The 14,471-nt window shown below is 40.7% G+C and overlaps 1 protein-coding gene across 7 annotated transcripts in view; it reads left to right on the top strand.

The window, feature by feature from the left end:
- The window catches only part of ARNT2 (aryl hydrocarbon receptor nuclear translocator 2), a 96,954-nt gene that overhangs the window by 27,874 nt on the left and 54,609 nt on the right, over positions 1-14,471 (top strand). For 4 of the 7 annotated variants that reach the window (XM_088172581.1, XM_088172580.1, XM_088172583.1 and 1 more), the window contains exons 3-6: positions 2,711-2,758; positions 5,757-5,801; positions 8,323-8,536; positions 10,418-10,631. In XM_088172581.1, coding sequence (XP_088028707.1) covers positions 2,711-2,758; positions 5,757-5,801; positions 8,323-8,536; positions 10,418-10,631 — 521 coding nt within the window. Of the gene's footprint in view, positions 1-2,710; positions 2,759-4,139; positions 4,309-5,756; positions 5,802-8,322; positions 8,537-10,417; positions 10,632-14,471 lie in introns of those variants that run through there. The other 3 variants (XM_014886324.2, XM_088172585.1, XM_088172586.1) reach the window with 2 other exon arrangements.

The following is a 14,471-nucleotide window of genomic DNA, read 5'->3' as shown; positions in this document are numbered from 1 at the left end:
TGGGAGGCTGCTTCTACTGTTTTGCTAATGTGCAGTATATTCTATCTAAACAGAAGATCTTATCTGTCAGGGTATGAGGAGGTTGATGGAATATTATTTTTATGTGTTCTGCTGTGTTCTACTAAAGGTTACAACTGATTCACTGCCATTCCCTCTGCCTTGCTGTAAAGCAGACACAGTGGATCAGGCAGGACACCAGAATCAATGACTTTATACCTGAGGAGTTTTTTTGAATGTTTCAAAGCGTTTTTTCATTTTGCACAGAGAAATTAGGAAATGTGTTATTAACAAAGATGGAACAGAGATACATTTGCTGTTGCATTTTTAAGGGTATTGATACTTTAAATGAAATTTATGTTCAATTTCCGTATGAAATAAAGGGGGTTGGGTAGTTTAACAAAGCAAAGACATTATTTTATATTATTTTATTATTATTTTATTTATTATTATAAAAAATACTTAGTCTAGTGCAGATTGATGTTATACCCTGTGCATTCAGATTCTGCTGTGATGAGCCCACTGTAAATGTGAGAGGTGTTACCTTTGCATATTAACCCATCAAGAACCTCCTAAAGTAAGAAGCTGAGATCCAACCATTTAAATAAATAGTTGTGTTAGTCCCCCTTACTCCCTCAGAGGTGGTGATACAGTGCAGGCAGCAGGATCAAGTCTTAAATTATTATCATCATCTCTAATCTTTGCATTGTATTCCAGTAATAATAAACTAGATTAAATTCAGTAATTTGCTAATATTTGATTTTTGGGAAAACTCGTCCCTTAGCACTCAGCTGGAGTATTTGGCTGGAAGCTAAATAAATCATAGAATCATATCCACCAAGGCATGTGATCTCAGTGTACCAGAGAGGAAGGAAATGAGTTACAAAATTAATGTGTCCCAGATCATAGCAGTGTCTCATAAAATCCCTGAAGAAAAAGAAAATTTCCCCTACAAGTGTATAATTTTTTTCCTGCAGCCCTTTTCCCCCAGTTTGAAACTGGCTGCTTCTCTCAGATGTGTTTCAGCTGCCAGTGAAACCAAGTAAGGGTGTGCCTGATGTGATGCTTCTGTGAGTGGCTTCAGGTAGAGCCATCCCAGTGCTGCCCTACACTTGTAAACAAACATTTCTCCTGTAACTTTCACTTTGGCATTTTCAGTGGAGGCAGGAACATTCCAGTTCAAATAACTGGGAAGGTTTTTCTGCAATGTCACCTGCAGGCACATTGTTACATGTGGGGAGGAAGCAGGTAGGTGAGAGGAGACCCTGGGCTGTACCAAGATGTGTAAATGTTAAATTTCTGGGAGTGCTGCAGGTCAAGGGGGATTCAGGCTGCTGGTGCCAGTCCTGAAGGCCACATTTGGGGTGCCAGCAGCAGCTGGGTCCTGCCTTGTGGCAGAGGTCAGGGCACTGGCCACTGGGGTCAGTGGTGTTCTGCATGAGGCAGCTGAGGGGTCACGGCCCTTGGAACCAGATTTGGTGGCAATTAGGTGAGCAAAGATGTAATTTATTGTGAAAATGACAATTGCATCAAAGTTAAGCAGGTTAAATACGCAGCTTTTCTTAAAGCTCTTTGGGGAAAATGGTTTTCTCTTTGCTTCCTCCACAAATGAATAATCACTGTTGCCATCTGGAAAATATTATTGTAACTTTTCTAATGCCATGTCCAATTCCTGTGCTGACTTGCTGCCCTCATTCCAGTTGTACAGGGGTTGCTGTGACTCGGACACACGGGCCAGTCTGTCTTGGTTGTCAGAATTTAAGAAGGAAGGCAGTGCCTGACTGACACTTCTACTTCTCTATGCTGATGTAGTTTCAGAGACTGTTTTTGCATCCTTTTTCCCACACTCTGGACATACAAATCTCAATTTGTCATTTGAAGGAATCCTCTTAATACTGAGATAAATATAATTGTCACTTTGAAGGGTTTTATTCCTTTAGTAGGACTTATACCTATTAATATTAACAGTGTTAGTAGAATCTGTAGTTGTATGAACTTTTACTCCACTGAAAGGTTAAGTATGCTAAGCATTCTAAGTAAGCTTAGAATGTTGAAGAAATCTGAGAAAATGTTTGCAAAACAAAACTATAATTCCCTATCTACACAAATTAAAAGTGATTGATCAAGGTCTGTATATCATATTAATGTATTTTTTCATTAAAATAAATACACTAATACAACAATTGTATATTATAGTTTTATATCAGCTTGATTGTGTACTTTAATGGCAGTTATAATTGAGGATATAAATATTTATCCACCTCTTTTTAGAGGTATAAAAATGTCTAAAATGCTTTGTAAATTATATTATTGTATAACTTTGTAGTGGTAATATCTATGATAAAATCACATTGCCTAATCTAGGAATCTAATTTAGATGTCTAGATTAGGAAGATAATCTTCCTAGCCTGTCTGTGTAAGAAGTGAAGAAAGAGGTTCCTGCTTATTTTGGTTCCCTGGAGAAGCCAAAGTGGCAGACTGGGACTTGGCCTAAGGAAGAGCTGGACTCTTCCACAGGATTAAGAAGGTGTGGGACATAAATGAGCTGATTATCTGCTCCTGGCTCTGGAGAGGATGAGCAAGACTGGAATCCTCAGTCCTTAACACCTGGAGGCAAAACACAAATCTAACAGCACTGAGAACAGCTGCCTTGAATGTTCATGCCACCATTGCCCATGCCTTGATTGCTGATTTGGAAATCTTGCTTTTACAGAATGGACTTTGATGATGAAGATGGGGAGGGGCCCAGCAAATTTTCAAGGTGAGCATTTACTGAAGAGTTGGCCACATCACTGATTTTTTCAGTGGGGAAAGACGGCTGTCTCATTACTGATGTTTAAAAATCAATATAAATATGGGTGAAGAACTTGCCAACAACTTGACCCAAGTACTACTTACAATTTTTATCAGCTTCCTCTGAAAATCAGGCATTCTGGCTGAAATCTGCCTAATGTAGTTATTGGCTTATAAAGCTGACAGTGTATGTTCACAATTTCACTCTGCAGCTATATTAAATGAAAAAGCTTGTGATTTTTAGCTTATTATTTCAACTGTTGTAGATGAATATTTGACATTGCTGAAGTTGTCTTTCAGCCACTGAAAACGAAATTTCATTTCTGATTTATTTCAGATGTTAATTGCCTGTTAAGACAATTTGACAGATCCTAGAGGTGGATTGTTTTTTTTAAAGTTAATGAGGTTTACATTATGTACCATTAGGTGTAACTGAATAGTAAAAATTGACAGAAAAAATGTTAATTAACATGGAACATTCAAAGCTAGAAATAAACAGTAAATCTTCATTGCCATTTTTTCACTTTTCCTTTTTTTTTTTCTGGTCACACTGTTTGCATTTTTTCATTAGAAACCAAGCAGCTGCAGTGAGGGGTGTAGATACTTTGAGGCCTGTGGGTAACTGCTGATTATCCAAACTGTAATTGCAGCTCTGTAGAAGCAGCCACGTTGAAACACAGCTGTCACTGTAGGGTTTAACAGGGTTATTGCAGTCAGTGTGAAAGAGAAGTGTGCTGAAGATGCACTGTGACTCCGTATCATCATTTACTGGACAAGACCAGCAGCACTCCTGTTCGGTTGATGTCATTTACAGAACCAGCCCCTGGTGTTAAAACTGGTGATTTGAGGGCTTAGTCCTAATATTTGCTGGAAGATACACGTTAAGGGAACAAGATTTGTGAGGAATGGGATGTGATTTGTGCCTGCACAAGCATCAGGGTTTCTGGGCACACTGATATGTGTGTTTGGTCCTTCTCCATTCTGGTTTTGGCCTTTCAAAGTTTCGTGGTGGGTTGGGCTAATAATTCCATTGCTTTTAATGGAGAAGTGTGCTGTGCTTACACTTAGTTGATTTTCGGTGTCAGATCAAAGTCTGATATTTAAGTCTTAAATGCTGTATAGACTCCAGATTGTTCTGTTTTTAGAGAATACACAAAAACCATGCACAGACACCAGGGGCTACATTCAGAAATCCTCTTCTAGTTGTTCCCTTCTCCAGATTGCTCACATGATTTATTCCTAGCTTGTTTCCTTCAAAATTATGTATTTACCAAAGAGCTGCTGTTTAAATGTTGAAGCTAACCCAGCTGGCTTTGACAGAAGTGCCTGAAGGAGCATGTGTGCAGAGGTGCTGGGAGGCTGGAAGGGAAGCAGTAGTTGGAGGCAATAGCATCTTCAGCCCAGTGAAGCAGAGAAGGATGAGTAGACAAGCCCCAGGCTCGTGGGAGTAGTGGTGTTAGCTCAGTGCTCCATGGGAGGTAACACACTCTGCTCCTCAGGGCTTCCAGCTCAGCTCAGGTATCCCTGCATGGCACCTCATCCTCACACACAGCCTGTGCATGTGCTTCCCTGTCATGTGCCCATTCCTCATTGAATTGGTCTTTTTGCTGAAAATTACTCAAACTCAGTCTGTTCTCCGGGCAGAGTCAAGGGGGATAAAGTGGCGTTGTCACTTGAATGTTTTGAGGGTGCTGGTGTTGAACACAACATAAAGAAATACAGCTCGAGACTTGCTTAAGCTTTGTCTTCACTGTTTGAATGAGGAACTTGTATAGGTGGATTACTTAAAATTAGTTTTAATTAATTTCAGACAGAAAAAAAAGAAAAAGTTCATTATTGATTTATTAGAAGAGGAAAACATGCTTATTTAGGCTGTATTACTTTTTTAGCTAATACATGGGACCTTCATAGGCTGTCTGTTGTAATAAATGACATCATTTTGGAAAGGTGTAATATACCAAATCTCATTTAACTGTTCTTGGGCAGTTATGATCTTTACTTCTAGAAAAGCCATTACCTTATTTTTGTGTTTTCCAAAACATGTTGTGTTTTGGAGCTAGCAGTTTGGTTTCAAGCAAATGAGTCTTAACTTGTGCTAGCAAAATCCAATTTCAAATGATTGGTGCATTTCTTAGGAAAGAGAAGGAGGAGCAGCATGTAATTTTTTACTGAAATGTCACATTGCTGCCTGTCTTTGGGATAATGCTTCAGAAACAGTGAAGCTTTAGTCCCACAGGACAAAATTCCCACTAGTCTGGATTTCCTCCATAAAGATGCTGCTCAAACACCACACATACCTGGCTGGGCCCCCATCTTCTGTTGATTTGAGTAGGAATGAGGTACCTGTTTACTTCTAGGGAATCAAGCCAGTTTAAATTTCACTTCTATTTACCCAGCAGTTTCACCTGCCTGCCTGCCTGCCTTTTGCCAGCCTCCACGACAGTCAGTACAGTGTCTGTACCTGCAGAACTTTTTCCTGGAGGTTCCCTTACATAAGGCATCGCCCTTCAGCCGTGTCTCTGCCCTCCCGTGTTATCTATAGACCATCAGTGCCCTCTGCTGAATGGAGGGAGCTGTGTTTGCAAGCTGGAACAGACACAGCCTGTTCACTTCCAGCACAGCAATGAATATTTCATGGGCTGCTGTGGATAAAAGCTCACTGGTGTTTTCTGTACCTGGTGCTGCTTGTTAAGTTTCCCAAGAAATCGGTGTATGTCAGTGTTTGCTTAAATCCACTGAAATGTGTCTTCTGTTTTTTTAAATATACAAATGAAGTTTCTGAATCGGCATGGCTTGGAAGTATCAGCAGACTCTGTGTTTTCTTTGCTGTATCATTCTCATTCCCTTGTTTTTCTTGCTGGTATTTGTAATGGTTTGCAGTCGTGAATTTTTTTGCTTTCTGCTGTGTGTTGGCTATCATGCAATGCATAACCCCTGTTGATTGATGTACTGTCTTTTGTTTCTAGGTATGATGGTGATCAAATCACGGGTGATAAGGAAAAGTATGCAAGGTAGGCGTGTCCTGTAGAGCTCTTCTGCTGAGAGAAAAGAGGGGGATGTTCGTGTCCAAAAAGCCTCAGTACGTGTGCCCTAGCTTAGGGTGATGGTTACTTTGCTTTAAGTGATCAAAGTACTGCTGACACAGAAGGGAAAGGTAGGAAAAAGGGAAGTCAAATATGGTTTGCCCCCATTTTTCTTTTATATAATGCAGTTCATACTGATCTTTTGGCTATTCCAAAACTGCTTGAAGTCAGAAATACAAACCCTTCGTGGTTTTGGATCAGCTCCCCCATATCCCAAAATTTAATGGCATTTGTAATTTCTGTATAAAAACAAAGTTAGAAATGACAGAATTAGGACATCATTCTGTATAAGTTTGTGAAGGCCAGAGTTCCTAGGACACACACTTTGGGAGAGGAGCATAGCCCCTCTTTTTCTTTTAAGGATTTAAACTTGAACTCATTTCGGGAAACTTTTGGGCTATTGTCTGCTTGAACATTTCCACAGCCAGTAGATTAACATGCTGTTACTTTCTAGCTTTTAAGATCATAAATGAAATGGACTGTTGGGATACTCTTTTTCTCTCAGGGAGTTTTACAGTCTCTTTGTTTAGTCTCTATAAATGGTTGTTTTCAATGTCCAGAAGTACTAAAATATTTGAGTGGTAGACAATGTATTATGTACTTGTAAGTGTGAAATGTATCTTGAATATGTCTGTTCTTTGTCTCTCTCTCTTTTTTTCCTTAACCACCGCTTCTGTGAAAATGCTGAACTTAGAGCAAGCTTTCATCATGTAAAAATGCTTTTATCTTCCCCGTGTCCATATTTCTCTGCATGTACCAGCTGGCATGTACACACGTGTGCTCTGTGTACATGTGCACTGTCACACCAGCTGTTCTGCTTGGTGTGTGTATGATCAACTCCCCCTGTTCCCTCCTACATCTGTGCAGACCCTGTGTTCCTCTGGCTGAGGAGCAGCTGAAATCAAAGGTGCACTATTATTACTGGACAATGACCTCAGGCAAGGCTTGGCTGTAATTTACTGAGCAGCCATGGGCTGTCATAGCTGGATTTTCTGCATATCACACAGTAAGCATAGGAATAATAATTCTGCATGTAGCCCTAACAAGTGGTGTTTCTGCAGACTGCCTCAAGCATGTAACACCTATATGTGCAGGGGCAGGATACCCAAAGCAGGACAAGCCCTTGCATTCCTCTATTTCAGGAAGCAGCATACAATTCTTTCCTCCATTTTAAGAAAAGGTCTAATTTCTAAAAGTATCCAGAAAGTGTACCAAGCCTAGCTTCTGCTTTCATGCTCAATCTTCATAGCACTCAGCTCCAAAGAATGTTGCAGTTTCTTTTAATGTTGTGTTATCACATCAGTCAATGCTGGTGGAGTCTCCAAGTGATCACCTCTCACATCTTGTTGGATCAACCAGCGATCCCACAAGACAATGCCATGCACAGCTCATTGAAATCAGTGGAAGATGCTGCTTTGACAACTGAAGCATCATCTCCCTGTCGTGTACTTGTATTTAGCTGCCACCTGACAGGTACAGTATGAGAAGAATAAGTGCTGGGCACTGAAGCATTCTAGGTCTATTTGGACCATTTCAGATGTATATATTGGTGTGATTCCTTAAAGCTGATGAAGCAATGGTGATTTCCAGAATGGAAAAACTGAATTCTGAGATGTTTGTTTCTGAAAGATTCTGGTGGGTGTCCATTTTGGGATTTCTCAAATTTGACTCACCACCTCAGCCATATGATTCCTCTGAAGGATGAGAACATTGCAGCCTAGCCCAACTTGGGGCAGCATCAAGTACTGTCATTGTTGCTTCCCTGCTGTGCTAAATTGTCCCTGAACATAAATTCCAGTCTATGTCTGACAAGCCAGATGTTTACTTGCTGTCTTTCATACTCATTTTATTTCTTTATTGGGATTTTTTTTTTTATATGTACTGTTATCCCATATATGGTCCTGGTGCTGCAGTCTGATCCTGCAGGCATGTAGTGATTCCCTGCAGGGATGTGGGAGGTTCCAAACAGCTTTGTTTGGGATCTTTGTTGTCACTGACTGGGTTTTTTCATAAGTTAGTGCTGACATTTCCTGCTAACCTGATCCAGTTGCTAGTGAGAGGTTTCCTCCAAAGGGCACCTTTTATAAGCAGCTCAGAGATGCATCACAGCAAATCTGGGAGTTTGACTGGAGTTGGCAGACGTCAGCTCCTCACATATTTCTACTTCATTTTTGTCCTTAAACCAAAGGAGATTAAACTGGTTAAGAGATTAAGGCCAAAAACCAATGGGTAGAAATGCAGGTTCTTTCCACAGCTATGGGCAAATCATATTTATCTGTCTGTGGCTTGGATTTTCCCTCTGTAAACTGAGGGATAACAGTGGTTGGCTTTGTAAAGCACATTGCTCTTCTGGGGTGCAAACAGCAAAACAAGTGCGAAGTATATTACCTCAGATTCTGACACTGCTCACGTGTCTTTGTGTTGCTTTGGTGTTTCTCTGAATGCTCAGGGAGAATCACAGTGAGATCGAGAGGCGCAGGAGGAATAAGATGACGCAGTACATCACCGAGCTCTCCGACATGGTGCCCACGTGCAGCGCCCTGGCTCGCAAGCCTGACAAGCTCACCATTCTCCGCATGGCTGTTTCCCACATGAAATCCATGAGGGGCACTGGGAACAAATCTACTGATGGAGCTTACAAGCCTTCCTTTCTTACAGAACAGGTAGAATTTACAAAATTTGTTGGTTTTCCATGTTTTTTTTGGTCTTAAAAGGTGTGAGGAAGTGCTGAGAGGAATAGAGCCTCAGCTTGATCTTTCACTGTAGTGTAGCAGCTGGTACCAGTTACATATCCAAGGTGTGAATACAAACAGTTTTTTTGTGACTGGATTTGATCTTAACACTGTAATAGATCTTTCTTTTTGGAGAAGCAAATTGGCATTCTTACCATTGAGATCTGTCCACCTGAAAAACAAGTTGCTCAGTGCCTTGCAGAAAGGAATTTTCACCTCCAGACCGGAGTTCTTCCCATCCTAACAAAGATTCTCTAAAAGAAGTAAAAATGAGTCTGGAAAGACCTGCCTCTCTCTCTGGAGATTAGAGGAAGGTTAAAAACATCATTTAGTCTTAATGCTGGAGTTGCCAGCAGCTGAACTGGGCAGAGATGAATCCCATCTGTACTGGCTCAGGTGCTTCCTTGGTTACATTTTTGATGGAAGAAGAAAGATGCACCCAGTGCTTGAAGGAAAACTGTGTTTACTGAGCACACTGAAAATTCCTACCACCTCCATTGTTTTTGAAGTCCTATGGGTGTAATGTTCATTTTTGTGGTCTGAAGTGATTTAAGCACTTACACATGGAAGTTATGGCTGGAGGCAATACTTCTTTCTCTTAGATAAACAGCAGCTGCTGCTGACCCCTCACTGCTCACGACTGCCTATTCCAGCTCTCCTGGAGTGTGTTTCTGGAGGGACTGTGCCATTCTGCTTGTGGCACACCCTAGTCACTTCTCATTGCAATTTTTTTTTTAAATCCTGCAGAATTACAGAGTTTGTTTTCATCTTTTTTTAATAATGTGCAAAACTGGTTATATTATCCTCAGTATAGTGTGGCAGCTGTGCTATGAGTTTTTTGTTTAGTCAGTAGTTCAGAATCAATGTGCTTTCTCTATAAGAAAGCAGCAGAAGTTGACAGTCTGAATGTTTCTTCAGGTGAGTTATCCATTTCTTAGTAGTTCACCAGATTTTTATCCTTACCTTATCAGCTGATATCTACCACTTGCACACTAACCCTGCTGAGCTGTCTCACCTGGAATGGGACTCAGGTTTTCCAGAGCCCTGTGTTTGAGTTCCAGATGCAGTATCTTAACAAGCTCTGGTGGTCACTGGAGCCACCAAAGGCTGTTCAGGCTTCTTTTCCAGGAATTGGGATGGTAGTTGTCATCATTTGCCATGAGAGGTTTTCAAGCTCTGTTAAGGAAAGGAATTATTTCTGGATGATGCTGAGCCTTCATACTCACAGGCTGAAAAGCAAAAAGCAATAGAACCTTCTTGTGTAGGGGCTCAGGGCCCCTAATGGAAGAAGAGGCTGGGGATTCTTTCCTCCTTCCCATTACACTTTCTGCCTTCTATTCAGTGACTGTTTAATTCACAAACAGAGCTCATCCTGAGCAGGGCCAGGGGGAACCAAACTATAAAGTCTTATTGGTTTCTTTCCAATTAAATTATTCAGAGCGTTTAATTAAGAGATGGGTTTGCCATGATTTAGAGCTGTTCATTTCCTCTGTTTGTACTTGGAAATATATTTTTATTTTTTAATGTTAGATGCCTATCACAGAATATGCAGTGAGTATTAGTTGTTTATTTTCCTAAAGTGCATGGAGATCACCAGATGAAAGGCAACAACGGAAAATAAAATGTTGGTATTGAGATGGGCAATTTATGCCTTGCTGCAAGTTTGGTTGTATTGTTAGATCAGTGAAAATTTCTGTCTAGGTTTTGATCAGTTACTAAGATCACAAGAAAACAATATTCTCTGACAGATACAGACATTATATTTAATTCCCTTTCCTTGCTGGCATTCTAATAAAATCTTTTCTTTGGAAGGAACTGAAACACCTTATCCTGGAGGCTGCAGATGGGTTCCTGTTTGTAGTTGCAGCTGAGACGGGAAGAGTGATCTATGTATCAGACTCGGTGACTCCTGTGCTAAACCAGCCTCAGTCGGAATGGTTTGGCAGCACTTTGTATGAACAGGTTCATCCAGACGACGTGGAAAAGCTGCGAGAGCAACTGTGTACATCTGAAAACTCTATGACAGGTCAGATATGCCTGATGTATGGCTCTGTGTGTTTAGGATCCCTGGAGAGCTTTTCCTGGCATTCAGAATGCCTAGTGTAAAAATCTGGTTAAAGTGAAACTCAGCAAGATTAAACTGTTTTCTTGCAGGCAGTACAGTAATATAAATCTCGTTTTGAATGACTGAATTTTGCTTCCTATTCATTTGACTTCAGTCAAACCACCTTCATGTAGCTCTGCAATCAAACTCTGGTTTGGAATCTGGATTGTTCTCAGGCTTGGTCTGGAAATCTAGATTGTTTTCATTTCATCCTCAATGAACTTGTGACTTCTTTACAAGTATGTGTTTCTTTAGGACGGTGTTAAATTTGAAGTAAAAAATTTTTTAGACTTTGTTTTCATACAAGTTCTTGTGGTTTGCTAATTGGAATCTTGAAGGGAAAAAATCCAGTATTTGGCAACTGAAAATATACTGGATTTTAATTATGAGGCTCCTGTGCAGTAGTGTAAGTTACCTTTAAGTTGATTACCTCTCATGTTACACGTAAAATTAAACATATTAATATCTCCTCTACAACTCTGTCTTTTACAATTATTCATGCTCAAAGCTGCCAATAGGAAACTACCTTGTCTTTAATAGGATATGTGTGTGTTAGAGCTGTGTGAATTAGCTAAATCCAGTTGTAACTCAAACTTGGAAAGGAGGAAACTTCTCTTTTTATTCTTCACATAGTATGTTTATACCTGAAGGAAAAAATTTGGAGGAAAATATTCAAAAAAACCCTGATCCTTGCAAAAGTGACATATTTTTTCTTTGCTTTAGTAGTTAAGATTTCTGACCTGCTTTGCTGGAAGTTTTGTTGTGTTTCATAACTCAGAGGACAGTGATCCCGTTTTAAGTGAACCTGCACACTGTTTACAGCTTCCATGTCAAAACAGTGCCAAATTCATGATTTCCTGTGGTTTGAATGTGATGTGGTTTTGGCAGAGCTTTCACGTATTCAAATTGGAAACTCAAAGCAAAATGCTGTGTGAAAATCCAGATGGATAGAAACCAAGTGAACAGTTAGGGGAGCCTGTGCAGGGCAAAACAGCTGAGTTTTATACCACGAGACTTGCAAAGGAGCACAACCTCTGTTTTTATTATGTCACCTGTAATACATTTTAACATACATACCATCTTGTCCAAGAAGCAATTACTCCAGAGCCTCAGTGGACAGTCATGTTTTGACTTCCAAAAGTGTTCAGTTATGGGATTTAACCTGCTCAAACTAGAGCTGGACTAGACGAAAGCAGAGCATTTCTGAAAACCCAACTCTGTGTTTTTTCCAGCCTTAGCTATGGGCTTTTCTTCTGCACTGAATTGATCTGGAGCCAATGGAAAGAGAAGTTCAATAGTATTTATAGAGCTAAATCTTTTCCCTGCCTGAATCTTTTGGAGTTGTCAGATTGACACAGAAGGCCTGTAAATCTGGTGTACATGGTCAGCTGAACATTTTCCAGCATGAGGAAAGCTGAAGCACACTGCAACAGAAAGCAGGGTTGCCTGGTCAGCTTTTTGATTAATTTTGTTTTAAAGGTGTGGCTGGTGAAGTAGTTTTGTCAGTTTGTGGAACATATAGATAACCAGAACGTTCTAGATTTATTATTTTAAACTTGTATTTCCTTGACTCCACAAGGTACCATTAAACAAGAGAAGCAGCCTTCTATAAGGACTGTCAATCTAGCCTCAATTTGTTTATAAGCAGCAGGCAGCAGGACTTCAGCACCATCACTCTTGTTCCTTTGAGATACCTTTGTAGGAGAAAGGTGATTCTAGAGTCCATTCAGCCAGTTACACTTGCCTTGCTATAACACAGACCATATTGAGAGCTGCAGCTTTGTAACAAGTACTGAATGAAATCTTGCAGGATCTGAAATTATGTGTCTTAGTGACATTTTAAAAGATGTCAAGAAGGCAAATGCATTTCCTCTAATTTGGTGTTTATTAAACCAAGTTTTCCTTGGCTTTCCAAAGGCATGTTTCCTGCAGAACAAAGGGCAGTGTAGAGCTTGAAAGTGATGGAAACCATAAGCCAGGCAGCTGCATCTGAATCATTTTTTGCTCCTGAAGTGAAGTTCACTTCAGGCAGTAGGAGCATCCTCATCTTTTAGTGACGTCTGGTTGTTGGGCACAGAATCTACTTAGGGGAGATTTTTAAGTGAAAATGTAACAGTATGTTATGATTTTTAATTTTGCTCTCTTCCTCATTTTCTCAGGGTCTACTTTCTCAATGCTATAACCTCCCACTTCAGCCCTTGAGCTGGGAAAGCAGTGACAGCATTTTGACTAAGGAGAAATTTCACTTGCCCTGCAGCAGATCCGAGCAGTGTCCTTTGGTTGTAGTTACCTTGTTACAAACGCTGATCATTAGTGCAGTATTGCTGGGATTTTCCCAGCACCTCTTTGCAGTCCTGCTACCCAGAGATGCTGCTCTCAGACCCTGAGAACTTGGGAGGCTGCCACTGCAATGGGGAGGGACAGAGAACAGGCTCACGCTCACATTTCTGCCCCCAGGAATAAGGCTGAGACTGGGGCTGTGCTCACATGAGCATTTCTTTGGCAGTCACACAGCTTATGCAATCTTCACCTCATTTCACCCTCTCCTCCTCTGGCATTTCTGTGGTACTACATGAGTCACATCAAGGGGTTGACCTGCTGAAAGCTAAACTAAACTAAAACCCCTTAGTTTTGGTAGAGGCAACTCTTTGGCCCATCTTATCATGGGGTTTCTCAGACTCTTCTGAGTGCTAACACTAAGGAGAAGCAGGAAGTGAATGGTTAGGAGGAGACAGGACTTCAGGAGCTGTAAAGTGTATGTCAAATTGAAGTGCTTGTTAACCATGGCCTCAGCCACGTGGTGTGTTTGGGGAGTTAATTGCTTGCTCTTCCTTGAAATCTTAGGATATGGGGAAGGATGGATAGTTTCTATTTAATTTTGGGTCCTTGGAGATTTTATTCCCTGGAAATGGAACAATTGTCTGCTTGTTTGTTGTGCATTAATTGCTAACACATTGTAGCAATAGGAAAGCTGAACTGTGAAATGTATGAACAGTTAGAAATGATCTAGAAAAGAGCAGCTGAGCCGTGATGATGGCAAGAAATTGAGCTCCCAAGAAGTCTCCATGTGCGTCATCATTAATCAGAATGGGGCAGATATTCAGAGTGATAATTCATTTTCCCTCTTTGTTCTTGAAAATCTGCAGATGTCAAAATAAATCACTTTAAATATGGATGAAGATCAGATCCCAGGGGAGGATGCATTTGCACAGACCTCTTGTGCTTAGGGTGCATTGGTGGAACTTGCCAGATGTTGGGTTCAGGTACAGGCTCAGTTCCAGTGCAAGTGACAGACTCACTTGCAGACAGCAAATCTCTAATGGCACAGGGAGCAGACAGAACTTAGATTTAAGTGCAGAGAAAAACCACTTTTGAAGAATTCCTCAGCTACATTAGCTTTCAAAAAAATGACTGAGCTAGTATTGTAGTAGACTGTCCTGTTAAAATAAAAAACTGCTCCTATTCCAGAACACTTTGCAAGACTGATTTCACAAATCTAATTCTCCATAAGTAGTTCATGAAAGAATAGAGTGATGAATACAGACATCTCTGTATGGTTGCCTGGAAATACTCCCAGTGGTTCCATGATGTGTCCGAGATGTGCTTGTCAGAGCTGTAAGATCCCTTTTCCTGCACCCAGTATCTGCAGTGGTGCAAATGGGAAACACTCAGGTTTGTTCTCTTCAATCCTGGGCTGCAGGCAGCACAGCACATAGAAATTAGCTATAACATCTCCCTTCAGCCTCCCCCTCTCTGCTTGGG

Source organism: Sturnus vulgaris, chromosome 13 (assembly GCF_052056855.1).
Source record: "Sturnus vulgaris isolate bStuVul1 chromosome 13, bStuVul1.hap1, whole genome shotgun sequence".
Lineage (NCBI taxonomy): Eukaryota > Metazoa > Chordata > Aves > Passeriformes > Sturnidae > Sturnus > Sturnus vulgaris.
This window is presented reverse-complemented; position numbering and strand designations above follow the sequence as displayed.